Raw genomic sequence first — 16,420 nt, 5'->3', positions numbered from 1 at the left:
TCACCGCTGCAGAGGGAGTCTGGAGCTATTGGGTCTGAATGTGACTTGTAGAAGGCTTAACATGGAGGAGAACTCTTGCTTTATTTAACTTTTGTAAACTTAAGTTTTGCATCTAAACTTTTATTTAAGAGTGAAGAAGTGACAAACTTCTGTTCGATAAGCAAAAGCATATCATTGAAATGGCAGAGGAGCTCTTATGAGAGGCTGTGGTCATGTCTGACCCAGTCAGGTGTCTTGTCTCCAGTTACCATGGCTGGTGGCAACTGTGTGAAGTCTCGTTTCTTTGCTCAGCTCTCAGCAGATTTCCCCACAGATGTCCAGGCTGCGCCTCTGTCCTGCTCACCTGCACCTAAGGTGCACTCGTGATGCTGTGCAGAGCTCGGCAGCCGGTGCCTGCAGGAAGCTGGGAAGGATGGGATTGAGCTGTGGATGGAAGTGTAACAGAAACAGAACAAACACAGTGTGTGCCTTCAGTGTCAGGGAGCTCCTCAAACAGAGGTTGCACCTTGGGCTGTCAGACTCTTGTGCCTTCTGAAGGACATATCTGCTATGAATTTGTGTAATCTTTATCTGATCGCTTTTGTATTCTTGGCCTCTGTACCACCATGCCTAGACTATGAGCTCTTCAATTTTATGAAATACTGTATGGAGGAAGAACTCTTTTTATTTCTAAACTTTGACTGTTTCTGTTGTCAGAAATGGTAAGTATGGAAGAATTATTAATTCTAGTCAAACTTTTAGTGACTGACAGACGTATATAATTTGTCTCTGTAATTCCCCCCCCCCCCCGCCTTTTTTCTTTGTTTGTTTGGGAAATGCTAGTCTATATAATAGTTCTTAGTATGGGAAAAAGTTATTACTTTATTGGTCTTTTGTTACTTTTGTCTATACACTTTATATTTGTATCAGATTTTTATTTATTTGAGATGTACGACCAGGACTGCAAGGCAGTGTGTGATACAAAGGTACCATGGATGTATAGTGATGAATGCTTTTGGTTTTGTTTTCTTTTTGAGTAGTTTTTTTGCCTTTTTTTGTTGTTCAATAGTTACACTTTTTTAACGTGGTAATAACTATGCTGAAATACTTTGCATAGATGTAGTGAGGATTTATTTTCCTCCTGTCATTCCACACGCTGAATTTCATCAAATATTTTGTTCTGTAATTCAGTGAACTAAATATATATAGAAGCATTTTGTGAGGGAGCTTGAAAAATCCAGGTGTGCTCCCTTAACTGTGTTACATTTATCCACATACTTAACTCTTTCAGAATGCTGATACAGATGACACACTAGTTCCCTAGTATCTTATTTAGCCACAGGTCTAGTAATTCACACTCTCATTATTACTTGTTTGTCAGGTGGGGATGTGGAGCATAGTTGTTGATTAGGCACCTCGATGATACCTGGGGTGGAAATTGCTCCTGCTCTCACCACCTTTCAGGCCACCTGCAGCAAGACCAGTGGCACTGTACTTGCACACCGTGATTAGTAGTTGACAAGTTTAGTTTTTTCAGTGCTTTATAGCTATTGGGTTAATACATTCATGACCTGTTGACTTACCGCTCGTTTTCTTGCCTTGCTCTAAACCCCACTTTTCTGGAGTCCTGAAGGCAGGTCTCTAGATTCATCCTGTCAGCAGAAGCTTTCAGGGATCTTTTGAGTCTCTGCAGTGAATATTAAGGTCAATTATTTTCTTACTTTTTGGTACTGACCTTTAAGATCTATTCTTGGGGTCATCTTTGCAGCTTGCTTGTTTTGCAAGCCCTGTGATTATTTGGCTGAGTTGTTTCTTTTGATACAATAAAATCTATTTCAAGTATTAGCTTTATGCCTTTTACAAGCTGCTCTTCAAAATATCTTTGCCTACTCTGGTTTGATCTTCAGCTTTTGCTAGAGTTCCGTTGTCCTCATTTTACATACAGCTTGGTTTTCTGAAATATCATCTTTTCCTTCTAATAACTTCAACTTTGCTATTTTGAGAGCTCTGTTTAACCACAGAGCTTGAGTTTTGTGAACCGAAATTAGATTTCTGGCAAGCAGTATCTTTAAGGAAGTTTCAAGGATTACCATTTTGTGATTTCTATTAAGAACTTTCTTGCTTCTTTCTCTAAAAGCTCAGCTTTTCAGGAAGGAAAAAATGATTACACAGTGAAAAATAGAATTTGACGAAGAATAGAATAAGTAGATAAAAAGATGTGATGTGGGTAATTTCAGAACGTTTCTCAGCTGAAGTAATCTTAGGGTGTGGTGCTCCAGCATCTAAACTGATCTAAATTGGGACTGCCACAATCGTAGCCTCAGCTTTCTGATCCCTTCCCCATTCCTGTGAGCACATTCATGGAGCTAAGCTGCCTGGGAGCTAATAGCTTCTTTTTTCCCATCGAGGGGTTGAATCTCTGCGTTCAGGTGTTTTCTGTTTGTGGAGTCCGCTGCCTGGCCTAGCTCACACTGTGACTGTCCATGTACCTCCCCCGTGTGCTCGGGGGTAGTAGTTCTTGTGCTCAAGGTGAGGGATGACATCAACCCCAGTTTGTTGCCTTTAGGTGACCCGGAAACAATGCTCTTTTCGATAACACTGACAGCAGGGATTAATTTCTGGGAGAAGTGTATTTGTCCATACAATGACTGTTGTTATAGTTTTTTCTCTGAAAAATTAATGTCAACTTAAAAAAAAAATTCTCAGTTGTTTATCTCTGAAGATAACCTTTTATAACCATTAAATATTAATGCTGTTTGTCTTGGAGTTCAGACATATCTGAATGATAACAGGGCTTAATGTACTTGAAAAGAACAGCAGCGTAAAATACCCAGTGTCAATGCTATTGTGTGTGTGTATATATATATATATGTATATCTAAATAACAGCTTGAATCTGTTTTACAGCACAGCGGTAGTAGTAGGGTGCTGCTGCTAAGCCACATGTATCCAGGATTGCCCAGAATAGAGTCTATATGTAAAATGTGTCTTATACGCCACTGTTATCTGTTTTGAATTAGACCTTTTTATCACAAGATAGTCAGGGAACTAAGAGAAATAAGATATATCATCTGCCCAGGATAGGAAGAGCTTATTTGAATCACTCACTGGTGATCTTTCCCTACATGCTATATTGTGCTACTGAAATCTGAGGCAGGTAACGTGGGCTTGAATTGTTTTTCTCCACACTGCTCAGATACCAGGCAGACCTCAAACCAAACTGCATTGGCTGAAGAAATGACCCATTCATAGAGGATGCACTTGCCCCCCCCCCCCCCCCCCCCAGCCTTTATAAATGGTTTAGTAGAAACCTACAATGCACATCAAAACACTATAGTTTAAAAGTTCTTGAGTGAAAGAAACCCAAATGATAATGTTGTTGATGAATGAATTGGGGGAACTGAGTGGTACAGAGGGCAGCATAAGATCATGTGCAGTGAGTTTTGCATTCTGCTTCACAGCCCCCGAAGTCCGTAAAGCCAGAAATGTAACTGGCTGCCAAAGAGTTAAGGGACTGGAAGTTGAGCTCAGTGTTGAGTGTGCAGTGAGATAACTAGTGACAAAATCCTTATGCAAGATTAAACTCTGTCCTTCTGGACTGAAGGATCTGTTGGAGGCTAAGGCAAGACCTAGGTAAGGGCCAAATTACTAATTTTCATGCTGTACTCTGCAATTTTTCTTACTGTTTTTTATCTCATGTTAATATCCTTTGAAGCAAGATGATTATTTTGGATTGAGCTGGTTTTGCACTTTGACTCCAAGCTGAAGGTTGGGTATATATCTCCCCATGTCCCATGTGGAGGGGAATTTGAGAATGCAAAGCCTAATAGCACTGTGTGACACCTGCCTGGGATGCTGCAGGATTATTTCAAAATAATTGCAGGAATTTGTAGATGTGATGTTTCCATAGATGGTATTACAAGCTGGGTAATAGAGTCCTCTGTACCTTTTGTTTCCATATAAGCAGCAAATACTTCATGTTGACATGGCCTTACTGAGTGCAAATAATAAGTGTGATTTTTGTGTTGTGGATTGGTGGTCTGTTCTATGGAGGTACTTAATATCAAGGTTTTAAAGTACTTTTCTCAGGATTATTCTCTTTTGTTCATGTGAATCAGTCAATGTTTAAATTTCTAACAACAACAACAACAAAAAAGTGGTAAAAATAATTCCTGAGAGAAGTACTCAAAGTCAAGAAAGTGAAGAATGTCAACACCAGATTAAATACTGATTATTAAGAATTACCCTTAACTATTGCAATATTTTTGTAATGGGAACATAATCAAGTGCTCAGTGTGAGTTTGGTTTTCAATAGTGCCAATTTGGTCTGATCTCAAAGCAGCCAAAAAGTAGAATTCTTGTTTGCATTCAAGATGTGGGGTGGATTTATTTTCTTACCCCCCACACTGTAAAAACAGACAACTCCCCCCTGCTGTTCACTGCTGATAGCAGCAGTGACTCATCTCGGTTTTGTGCTTCTGCTACTCTGGAATTTCTGTGTGTGTATGCAAAAGCCCAGTGTGGTTTTCTGCTCTGTGGCGGGAAGGGCCAAGCATGGAAACACAACCAGCCAAAGTTCTCCTGGTTGCGCTCTAATGTTACACCAGGATTTAATTATGCGTTTAGTAGTCAGTAGAGATTTATCTCTGAGATAGAAGTTTACATTTAACTTCTGTTACAAACAGATTGATTCCCCTTCCCCCCCACATTTTATTAGAAACTACAGGAGTCCGAGTTTGCCTGTTTCCCAGACTGACAAAGGAAGGCCCTTTGCTGTGTGTAATAAAAGGTTAACCAAGAACCAGGTTTCTTAAACAAAGAGCAGTACATTCTGCTGTTCTGTTCTGCAGATTTCATTTGCTGCACTCCAGCTTGCTTGTTTTGGGCATATCGGGCAACCCTCTCGGGTCTGATGGACTTCCCGATGTCTTTTATTTTTGCAGTATATGTGACCGTACTGCTTGGCAGACAGCAGCTTGTGTGCTTTTTAGCCCATATTTGTAACTTGTGCCCTGCATCTCTTCTCAGTATCCATCCTTGTCTTCTTGTGCTGCTCTTAATATACATTATTTGTACATTTTTTTCCTCCCTGGTACTTGCATTTTTAACCTAGGTTGGTACATGGTCTAGGAGGTGGAAGGGAAAGGGGCTGTGTTACACAGGGAGGCACATGTAGCTGCCACCCACTTGATGCTGATCCATAATTACTGAGGTGTTGAACACGGTCTCCCTTGCGTTCCCTGGTTTCCTTTCTCACCTTTCAGACTGTTACTGAAATTGGAAAGTTCTGCCTCACAGTACTTGTGACATGCCTTGAATTTTGGAAGGTAGTAGTCTGGGTGAGTCCAAAGTCATAACCACAACGAGAAGGGATGCAGTCGGATGGGGAGAAGGGGTTGGTCTCAGAAGTGTAGCCCAGACAGTTGTTAGTCTCTACCTAGAATCAGCTCCACTCAATTATTTTGTGACACAGCAGGATCTTGTGGTGTGGTGGCCAAGCACAGTAGTGAGGCTGACAGCTTTTGAGAGCCAGACAGATGATCTCTTTCCAGAGAAGACTACATCCTGTGACTTGGCTGATCTTGTCTGCAGGATATATGAAAACATGTGATTTTCGGGGGATTTTTTTTTTTCTTTTTTTTTGGTGCATTGAGTCATATGATGCTGTTCTGGTTCGAGATGAGACTGTATTGCCCTTGTTTCACTTTGAATGTGAGGATATTAACTCAGGGCGCTTCCTTATTTTTTTATAATGTTGATATTTGAGCAGGATATTGCATTCTTTTTTTTCAAGAGTGCTTTCTGCTTTCACTAATAGAACAAACTGAGTTACTAAATAACATGGGGCTGACAGAATAAGTATTTTTCCTCACTGGTTCCTATTTAAGGTTTGTTTTAGTGATGGAGAAAACTTGCAAGGTTGAAAGTGAGGTAACATGTAGTAGCTATCGAGGGTATTCAGCTGTATGTAAAGCTACCAGAAAGAGCAGTTTAATTATCTGTACAGCTTCTGCTAGACAGAACTTGCACCCTTAAGGAAATATTTGCACTGTCTAGAAACATATGTCTATTTTACTATAGGGAAAAACTGTGATCTATCACTGGGCACTTCTCAACATGTGGTAAGTACAGAGTAGTTTACCCTGTGTAACTGCAGGAAAAATATATCATGAAGTAGCTGGTAGACAGTAAATCGGCAGCCTGCCTCACCTCCCACTGCAAGGTCTGTGTAACCGTACCCCGAGGCTTTGTCTGCACTGCCTTGTGACTAACTGAATTTGGGCACCTTGTTTTCTCACATGGTTTAGCAAGTTCGGTGCAGCTGGGACCGAGTCAAAAACATGCCCTTTAAAACATTCAGCAATGCTGATGTGGCTGGCCATTCTTATTAACAGGTTTGTCTAGAAATGTGATTAAACAGTGTAAACCTTTGTCCTTCTACAGTTTATAAGCAGGCTGACACAAATTCAGTTCTTGCTTTGAATGTGTTTCTCACACAAGTTCTTCTGTTTGCGGATGTTCAATAAGCAAAACAGCAGCCACTCTTTGCTGGAAACAAGTAAACACAATTTATCTGAACTGTTAAAAGCATGGGCTGTTTAGCGTGGGATAAGTGTTTCAGTGCACTTAGTTTTCAGTCTTTGGCAATGACTCTGTACCAGATGTACTGGAGAAGGATGTAACAGCACGTGTTATGAGCTGTTACGGAACAGCTTTCCCACAGATGGATTTTCTCAATGTGTCCTCTTCATCAACAGTCTCCTAAACGCGGTGTAAACTGTTCAGAGAAGGTACCCGTGCACATGTGGGCATGGCTGCAGCACCTCCTGCCTGGTGAAGACCATTTGTGTGCCCAGTCGAGATAGAAATACATTGAGGTATGGATATATTGACCTTCTCTGTAAGCACTCCCTGGAATGGTGCTCCACATGATCCCCCGATATCACAACCGGTATCCGGCTGTTACCACAAACATGAGGGCAGCTGTTTTATGTAGAGTGATGGTGACTTACTTTAGCTCACATGATTAAGGTTGGAAAGACTCCAGTCTGTGTTTCCTGGTCCAAATTCTGACTGGGGCTGTGAATTATATTTGAAATTACTATACTTGGTTACTTTAATTAAAATATTTTTATGTATGAAGAGGAACTTCATTTGAAGAATAATTAAAAAAATAATAACAATGAAGTATATGGAGCTCTTCAGCCATTAAGTCACTTCTTGGCTGTATCAGGGAAGTTGTTATTAGTTAGCTGCTCACAAGCTTTTGTGAAGCATTTGATATCCATTGAAAACCAGGTTGCGATCAGCGCTGGGGTTGGAATTGATGAGTGCTACACATTATACAGGCGGGAGCCCTTTTCCAGACTTGACAGTGACGATGATTTAACAGTCACACAGCAAACTCCTCACCAGGCCTGTTTGCTGTGCTTGCTCTAGTGATTCTCTGTAGGTTTGTCATCTCATTCTAGTGCCTTTTGACAGGAGATTTATTTCTGCTTTTATTCCCTTTGGGATGGTTGGAGCAATAACTGCAGTAATGCCTGCAAACCCCTCTGATGCTGTTGTGGTCATTTTTAAATCCTGAAAGTAATATTTTTAAATATTGTTGGATCTTGTGTTTGTATCTTCTGGATTAAAACTTCATGCTTCTAGATAGGCTTAACCTTTCTATAAATAAAGCAGTTCAAAATAATGCTTATGAAGTGGTTGAGTTGCCACATTTCCTTGCTGCTTTCGGGGCAGTTGACTAGATGTGAGATCATGGAAATTCACTGTTCTGCTTATGAAAGCAGAGCTGGTTGGAGAAGGATGCCCTTGGTATTTGAATTGGTAGTTGAGTACTTGAAGAGAAGCCTCCTCTTTTTAAAAATATGGTGTGGCCTCCAACTTGGTGAGCTAAGCTGTTGCACAGCATGTTCTCGAGCTCTTTGCTGTTGGAGTAGCCTACTGCAATGCACACTAGCCCATCATTTACTTATTCTATAAGAAACTTTCCTGTGTCTTCTAAGTTGCCAAGTCTAGTGGCATTAGGCTTTTAGCCTTGAAACAAGGTAGAAGAAAAGGAGGAAATTGGTGAGTTCAAAGCTGGGGACAGCGATAAAGTCATTGCTGTGGGTTTCTTCCTGAGGACTTTAGAGTATCATCGTTGTCACTGATGTTCCTTCCCTGTTTCTCTTACCCGAGATGTGTATGTTCTGGTGAGGTCCCCCCACTCAGGGGAAAAGGTGCAGTGAGGTGAAGGTTGGTGATCATAAAGAGATGTTTGGGATAACAGGATGAAATTAAGGTGTCTTTCTCAAAAGAGAGGAATGTAGAAATCTAGGAGGGGCTGGAAGGGAAGGAACTTCAGGAAAGTGTTTTGGGAAGAGCTGAGTCAGCTTGCTGCTCTTGAAGCCTATGGGAAATGGGTCTTGGACCATAGTGAAGATAATGAGGAAGGAATGCCAGAAAGATTATTAAACTTGAACAAAGATTAGTCAAGTATATGCTTGCTGTGGCTCCCATCCACAGACTGCTGCACAGCTGGACTCCATACAGTTCTGCATTTTGTTTACATTAATGACAGTTCATCTTTTATTTTCAATAAGCCATGACCATGGACTCATTTTTCACAGTTTGTAAATTTTACAGAAAAAATTTGGTTTGAATGTTGCCAATATGTTTTTTCCACATCTATCTGATACCTGAATTAGTTCACAGATCTATGTCTAGCAGCAGTGTGTCTTAAGTCTTCAGTTATGTCTCAAGTAAAATTAAAAGCAAACAAATTTAGGAAGGGTAAGAGGAAATACAAACAAGTGCATTCTTGTTTCAGGGTTACAGGAACTAGGAGTGTCCTGTGTTTCATTTGTTACTTTAACAGAATCATCTTAGTCACCTTGCCAACTCAGTAAGTCTTGTTCTTACTACCCTTCCCATGTCTCTGTGGGGCATTTCCAGGAGGGTGTTTGTATGCGTTGCAGTGGAGCAGGACTTGTGAAGTGCTCCTTGCCTACCAAATTAAAAATATATAGTTTCTTTAGCAGACTTTTGAGTTTTCTTACCATGAAGCCGAGGTTTTGTCTGGCCATAGTGGTATCTGCATCTTGCTCTTTGGCAGGACCTTCCCCTGGTTCTGGGCTGTATTTTGCAAGCAGAGGTGGAAGGGGGCAGGAGGAGCAATGTTTGCAGCTGGGTTGTGCCTCTCGGGCAGACCTTGTGCTTGACATGTTCTCGTGTCGGCAGGTCCCCAAGCAGCGCAGCAGTGGTACCGCACCTCTCCTGATTCATGGCCCACATACCACATGAACCAAAGTTTGCAGTCCCACATATCAACATTGACCTTAATTGAGAGGTCTGCTCTAGTGGAGTGTGTTGAAAGGATCTCAGGTTTAATTAAAAGAGTTGAGGACTAGACAGTGTAATGAGTTGGGGCTTTTTTCAGAATTTATTTTCCATACCCTCCTCTCTGGTGGTTCTGTATGAGGGCCATTACTGGACCATAAAGTAATGAAAAGGGATGTTTTGGGGATGTTTAGGTGTTTGCTCGCTGCGTGGCTCAGTGAACCAGCTCTGCAGCATGCAGCAGGCTAAGGATTAATGCGCTGCCCGATGTGCAGCTGCTGGGCATGGAATGGGGGCAAAAAAAACACAACGTGATGGAAGGTGGTAGAAACTTAACTTTGCATATAACCCGAAACGCATGGTAATCGATTGCAGGTGCTCTCGACCTGTGGGTTGTAAACAGAAATCAGGAAATTGCAACTGCGTGGCCCTTCCCGTGTTGCTCAACAGCCGGGGAGCGGCAGCTGGGGAGGGAGAGCCTGGGGCGCTGCTGGGTGGCTGCTGCAGGAGGCAGCCCTGTCACCCATCCGTCACTTTGCCAGGAGGTCTGATCGGGGGCAAGAAGGCTCTGAGGGTCATCTTTACTTCTGCAGCTCCCTCCCCTCCAGTGTACACAAGCACCTGTGTGCACATATGCTGGTGGTTATTTCTCCCCACCCAACCCCTTGCAAAAGAAAAAGCGAGGTGCTTGCCTTGGCCCAAACTGTGCCTGTTCTTAAGGGCTTTCTTGGGCTTTAGAGGGATGTATTTGGGGATAAATGGTGGTACTGAGTGTCGGGTTAAAAAAAATAAATCAGGAGCTATACCAGTCTAGATTTCAAGTTGGCAGTCTCAGCTTGTTGCACAAGAGCCAGTAAAACTCAGCTTACTAGTGGTGCTCCTTACTTAAAAGTCCAATAAAACACATGAGGTTACTTGGCTGAGTGGTGTAAGGTGGTGCTCAGGGGCTTTGGAGAAGTGGAAGGCTGTCTTTGCTAGTGAAAGCCCACTTTTGTAGCTCTCCTGTCTGGTTTAAAAGCACAACTGGAAATGGGGGGTAAAAAAAGGAGCGGTGTGTTTTGTTTGTTTGTTTTTTAAATAAAGAATGACTGGATGAGCACTTCTGCTTCTTAAAACACAGCTGACTCCTCATTTGATGCAGTGGAAAGCGTGAACACATCTGGCAGAGAAGGAAGATGGTGATGTGGGGATAAGGGCCTTTATTTATGGCTGTAAATAGTAAATGAGTTGATGAGCACTCGTGGTAGCAAAGGTGGTTGTCAGGTGTGCTGCTGGTTGGTGGGTGCTCTGGAGAGGAGAAGTGTGGATGCTCCTGGCAAAGCGATGCCTGATGAAGCAGCAGGAGGCTTTAGCAGCAAGAGTCCAACACTGCAGCCAGCATTGTGCACTTGTTAATGGTGGAAGCATCAGCAGAATATTGACCTGAATTTGCGTACTGCTCCTCATAGGGGTTCAGGCTGTTTCTCTCTCTCCTCCGAAAAAGTTTTCATGTTCTGAATTGGGAAATCAAAGGAGTTTTGTGTACTGGCAAGGTACTGAGAAACCAGGATATCTGAAGGTGCCTAATATGAGGTGCCTCAGTTATTTCTGATTGATTATGCTACGCAGGCATCTGTTTTCTGGCTATTGTTGGGCAGAAAGGTAATAAATGCAGTCCTGTTCTGCACTGAATTTGGTAGAAGTTTCCAAAATTAGATTATTTTCTTTCTCAGGCTCAGATGGAGACCAGCAGGTGAGGAGGAGAGTGATTGACTCCTGAGAACTGGGGACTTTCTCCCCCATTTATTTTCCAGGGGCAGCCAGGGAGGACATTGGCTTTGCACAGCTGTGGCGGTAGAGGTGATGAGTTGGTTGCTCAAAAATTGTGATAAAAAGTGAAGTAAATTATTTGTTTGCCTCTCTCAGATCGTGCCTTGTCTCGCACTATGATTGCTACTTGCCTACACAAAATGCACCTTAACAGAAATGTACAATAGTTACCCTAAAATCAGAGCAAACTGTGGTCTTGCCATTGAAATGAGAGGCTCTGTTTTGTGTGTATATTGGTGGAGAGTCTCTTGAAACTAAAATGTTCGTTTTTGTTCTTCCAGATGCAGTTGAGTCCATGCTTTCCAACTACGACATCCTCTCTCAGTCGAGCATCCAGCAACACTCACTGAAGAAGAGGGACCTCCAGCCTGAGACACATGTAGAGAGGCTCTTAAGTTTTTCAGCCCTGCAGAGGTAATTAAATCATAAGCAATGAAATAGCATATTTTCCTTCAGTTTGTGATGAATAATGCACAGTTCCAAACCCAGTAATACTTGCCTTTTCTGTCATAACTGACCAGTTCTTCTCAGTTAGTGATCTCCATGGTTATATGACTTCAAAGAGGCTCAGAGGAAACAGAAAAATAAGTTGCATTGTATTACTCTGCTGAAGTGGCAGTAGTTTCAGATTTCTTTTGCTTTGCTTGTGACTTCCATGTAGATTACTTCCACTGATAGGGTTGAATCCCACTTACACCTCTTTTGGCAACATTGTCGTACTTCTTGACTGTCCTCTGGTTCTTGAAAATCTGCCTTCAGTTTGGGGAGTGTGCGTGGTGTGTTGCCCAAGAGATTTGCTGTATGTTTTTTTCATGGAGGTTTAATCCTTTTCATACTGAGTGTAAATGTCCCATTCAATAGAACACTTATTTTAATATTATTTTTTTTTTAATGAGACAGGAAATAGAAGTGCAGGTAAAAGGGGAAGGAGGAGTAGAAAAGAGCAGGCATGAAGGTTGTAGGGGTTTTATTGTGAGTGTCAAAAAAGTGCCTTACAGGTATTTGAGTACTGAAATTGTGAATCTGAAATGGGGGAGCAGGGTGAGAAAGAATAATGCTTTGTATTAACAACCGTAGGCTGATTTTGTTCATCTGACATCTTTGTCTGCTGTGGTCTCATGTGTCTTCCCCATCTGTCATCTACAACTACAGCTGTCATGCAAGTTGTTGGGCATGTTTTTTTAATCCCTAAATGTTTGGAGGGGGTGATTTGTAAGTAGCAAATATAAAAGGTTAATGGGATCAAATGTCTGTCTGTCCCTGCTTAGCACTGCATCGTATACCATAACTTTATGGTGAGGTTGCAATACTGCCAATGATAATTACAGAATAATTGTAGAGGGGAATAGCAAAAATCTTTGACCCAAAGCCCACATAAACCAAGAGCACATGAGGCTCCTTCCAGAGAAGTTTCTTTACTTAGTTCTTGGGATAGTTTTCAGGTTTTGTGACGATATATCATAAAAATCTACAAAGTTCAGACGTCTGTTTATGGTCTTCTGACTGTATTATTTCAGAAAATAAGAACTTTAAGGTAATTTAATTTAAAATAGATGAACAAATTCCTTGGTCTGATTTTTGTCAAATAGTTACCAGTTACTGGTTTTGCTTTACTGCAGATGGAGGTGGTGCATCATGAGCAAACTGTGACTGTTTTGGATTTTGGGGTTTATTTTCTACTTTTTAAGTGAAACATTTTTGACTCTGAAAATATTTACAGTTATGAATTACACAGTATATGTTTTTGTAGCCTGCTTATCAGAATTAATGCCTTCTAAATTATTTTGGACTATCAATAAAATGGAGGCTGAATGTATTTGTTTTGTATACTGTGCTTAAAAGTAAATGGAAGTAAATTCTTTTACAGGCACTTTAAATTATATTTAACTGCAACTGCTGAACACTTTTCAGAAAAATTTCAAGCATTAATTGTGGATGGTGAAGGCAAGGAAAAGGAGTATCGTGTTCAATGGCAAGACTTTTTCACTGGACATGTTGTCGGTTAGTATGGACTGGACTGTGTGTCAGTGCTGAGAAATCACAGCTTTGCATGAGTCTCTTGGCCAAAGTAAATGGCGTATTGTCCTCATTTTTATCAAATAAACAAGTACACTTAATTCTCATGCCCCTTGGGTTTTCTGGTTTTGTTTTTGTAGAATTCTTGTGGTGGGTTTTGGGGGATTTTTTTTTTTTTTTTTTTTTTTGGTTTGTTGGCCGTTGGGGTTTTTTTGAGCTATTGCACCAAGGTTCTAAGATAGGACTCTTCTGTTTAATTTGGCGGAACACAAAAGTATAATTTACTCAAGCAGCAGCTTGTGACGTTTGTGTTGGTTTTTTTTTTGTTTTGTTTAAATGATGATGGTGGCTTTGATTCCAGCTGGAATGTAGGACTTTAATGTTCCTTGTCCCAGAACACACAGCTCAGATGTTATAGTTAGTGGTGATACAGTATTGCCCAGATTGTTGTATTAAAAGACTTTTAGATGGTTGTTTGCAGAGTACTTTTCTGTGAAGAAAGGGTCTCTTGCTCCACTTTAGTCCAACATTGATGCTTCTGCTGAGTTGTTCTGAATTTTACACAGCTTTTGTGATGTGATGAAAGTCTTTTCCACTGGAATGCAACACCTTCTGGAAAGTCATCAATGAATTCTGAGGCTTGATGACTATGACCATTGAGAAGTTAGGGTGGGGGGAGTGCTAGTTCATTTCATTTTTTCTTTGGCTGGGACAGTGCAGTGTTCTTAGGGACTGAGGAAGGTAATCTAGCTTGAAGATTAAAAGCAGTTAAAAAGACCCCAAACAAACAGCATCTTTGTGGAAGTGGATGCAGATAAAGCTGGATTAATTTATTTTTTCCTTGCTTATGTTTAAGGAGAGCATAATTCCAAGGTTGTGGCACATATTGGGAATGAGGACTTTACAGTAAGAATCAATACTGATGGAGAAGAATACAATATAGAGGTACGCTTTGCTGTTGAAAGCAATATTCAAACAATCATCTCTTTTCCCTGTGAGTATTTCTCTTTCTAGCTAGTCACATTCACACATCTGTAGCTCAGAATAGACTTGGTGGTGGTGGTTTTGGTGTGAGTAGGGAGGAGGGAGAGAAATGTGAAACCAATTTGACTTTCGCAAGTGTTGAGTTTTATTAGCGTGTGACATTCTCTGATATTTGCATGTTTTAGATACATCATGGAGAAGGTATGCTTTAAACAGGCAGGGTTTTAGAAATAGAAATGGTAGAACGTTAGTAATTAGTGTTGATCATATCCTCTAGAATAACAAACTGTGCTGCCATCTGAGCAGAGCTGAGGTCTGTTGAGCTTTCTGAAATTTTGGCTGTGTTACGTCTTGGAATTTTTCCCGTTCTTAGAGCTTTGTTTCAAAATCTGGTATTTTCCCCTGCTTCCTTGTTTCTGTTTTTCACTGTTTTCATTGCTTGTGTTATCTTAACTATTGGTTTAAAAGAAATATTCAGCAAGTATATAATTAGAGACTATCCTAATGAGTTGTTCAGTGCAGTATATTCCCAGACACAAGCTGTATTAGAATAGCTGAATAATAGTAATTACGGCTGAGTGTTATATGGATATTGCAATTGTCTTCAAACCCAAGAATATGCAGAATTATGGGTAAATTGGAGAAATCCAGTTGTGGTAAAGTATGAAAATGTGATTGGAATACCCAAACTGCAGTGCTTGTATTATGCCTTAAGAGCAGATAGTAGCCATTTGGTTGTGGTTTAAAGCATTTTTGTGTTTGTGGTCTGAAGCAATGTAAGCACATCTCAGTTCCCCAGGCCGCCGACCCCTTAGCTCCTCACTGACTGTGTCTGTACAGCTAAAGAAGGACCGGCAGTGGCTCGGAGGCTCCAGCTTGCCCACACTGCTGAGCTGTTGGCATCCCAGGGTCAGCTTTGACCCCTCACCAGCCCTGGATGAGATGATGGCCGTGTGCAGGCAGAGACCATGTGTGCCAGAGACCGTTCCCAAAAGGCAGCACAGACAAAGCCTCTCAGCCATTGCCTTCCTTTGCTTTCACGATCCTCCCGCAGTGTTCAGAAAGACTGTGGACCTTCGTATAAGCCCCTGGTTCCTCACGCCTTGACCTAGGATGCAAAATGTGTGCCCTCAGTTTCCCAAGGTAGACACAGAGCTGCAGGGCCAGCACAGCCTTTGCATTGCAGGACCTTTTTGCCATGAACAAAAAGCGCAGTATGCTAAATAATAGTGTTGGTTAAAAAAAAAATCATCAGTATGCATCTGCTATGGGAATTCAGAAAACTGTGTGACTTCGTGGTTTTCTTGTTTTCTTTGCTTTTGGATAAATTTTCATGCTTATAAGTGACTTGTGTAGCTGTTGAATGTTGAAGAACCTGCCTTCTGCTGTGAAGACTGTGTTCTGCTATGCACTTAGATACTGCGTGTTACCTGCCAGCTCCTGTGCATTTGTTAGCATCACCTAACCATCTCCTCCCTGGCTGTGCCTGTCTTCAGACTGTTATGGAGGGAGTGGAGAAGCCTGAGGTGCCTCCTCCCCTTGCTCGTGGTCTGGAAAGGAAGAAAAATTCTGTCTCTTCTATAGCCTTGTCAGGTGGCGGCTGCTGCTCTGTTGAGATGATTTTAGTTTTTTGGATGCCTGTGCAGCATGAAAGAATTGAAATCAGTTGGCTTTCTCAGGGATGTTGTTGTATCAGTATTGCTGTGGGTGAAATTATTGTGGTCTAAGGTATTTGTGTGTGTGTACACATAAAACTGGAGATTTGGTGATAATAAATATGATTTTTTACTTATATAGACTTAGGTCTTTGCATTCACTGTGTTCCTATCTAATTGCATTTCTGTTCTTGTGCTGTCAGCCACTGTGGAGATTTGTAGATGATGTGCAAGATGAAAGACTACTAGTCTACAGATCTGAAGATATTAAAGATGTCTCACGATTGCAATCCCCCAAAGTGTGTGGTTATTTAAAGCTGAATGAAGAGGAACTGTTGCCAAAAGGGCTGGAAGAGAGGACACAAAATGAAGGTGAGTGTTGTCTGTACTTTGGGAGAGCAGCATATTTGAAATGAATCATTTCAGTTGGAAGAGACCCTCAAGGTCATCGAATCCAACAGTTAACCCAACACTGGCACTAAACATGTCCCTGAGAACCTTACCTACATGTGTTTTCAATCTCTCCAGGGATGGTGACTCTGCCACTGCCCTGGGCAGCCTGTTCCAATGCCTCTCAACCCTTTCTGTGAATAATTTTTTCTAATATCCAATCTGCACCTTCCCTGGCAAAACTTGAGGCCATTTCCTCTC

At 41.4% G+C, this 16,420-nt stretch overlaps 1 protein-coding gene across 2 annotated transcripts in view; it reads left to right on the top strand.

Moving 5' to 3' along the window:
- The window catches only part of ADAM17 (ADAM metallopeptidase domain 17), a 37,306-nt gene that overhangs the window by 931 nt on the left and 19,955 nt on the right, over nucleotides 1-16,420 (top strand). The window contains exons 2-5 of one of the 2 annotated variants that reach the window (XM_065834901.2): nucleotides 11,396-11,528; nucleotides 12,982-13,115; nucleotides 13,987-14,075; nucleotides 15,973-16,141. In XM_065834901.2, coding sequence (XP_065690973.2) covers nucleotides 11,396-11,528; nucleotides 12,982-13,115; nucleotides 13,987-14,075; nucleotides 15,973-16,141 — 525 coding nt within the window. Of the gene's footprint in view, nucleotides 1-11,395; nucleotides 11,529-12,981; nucleotides 13,116-13,986; nucleotides 14,076-14,108; nucleotides 14,125-15,972; nucleotides 16,142-16,420 lie in introns of those variants that run through there. The other variant, XM_071807048.1, reaches the window with a different exon arrangement.

The sequence above is a fragment of the Patagioenas fasciata genome, chromosome 3 (assembly GCF_037038585.1).
Source record: "Patagioenas fasciata isolate bPatFas1 chromosome 3, bPatFas1.hap1, whole genome shotgun sequence".
NCBI lineage: Eukaryota > Metazoa > Chordata > Aves > Columbiformes > Columbidae > Patagioenas > Patagioenas fasciata.
Note: the sequence above shows the minus strand (reverse complement) of the source record. Positions and strands in the feature narration are given on the sequence as shown.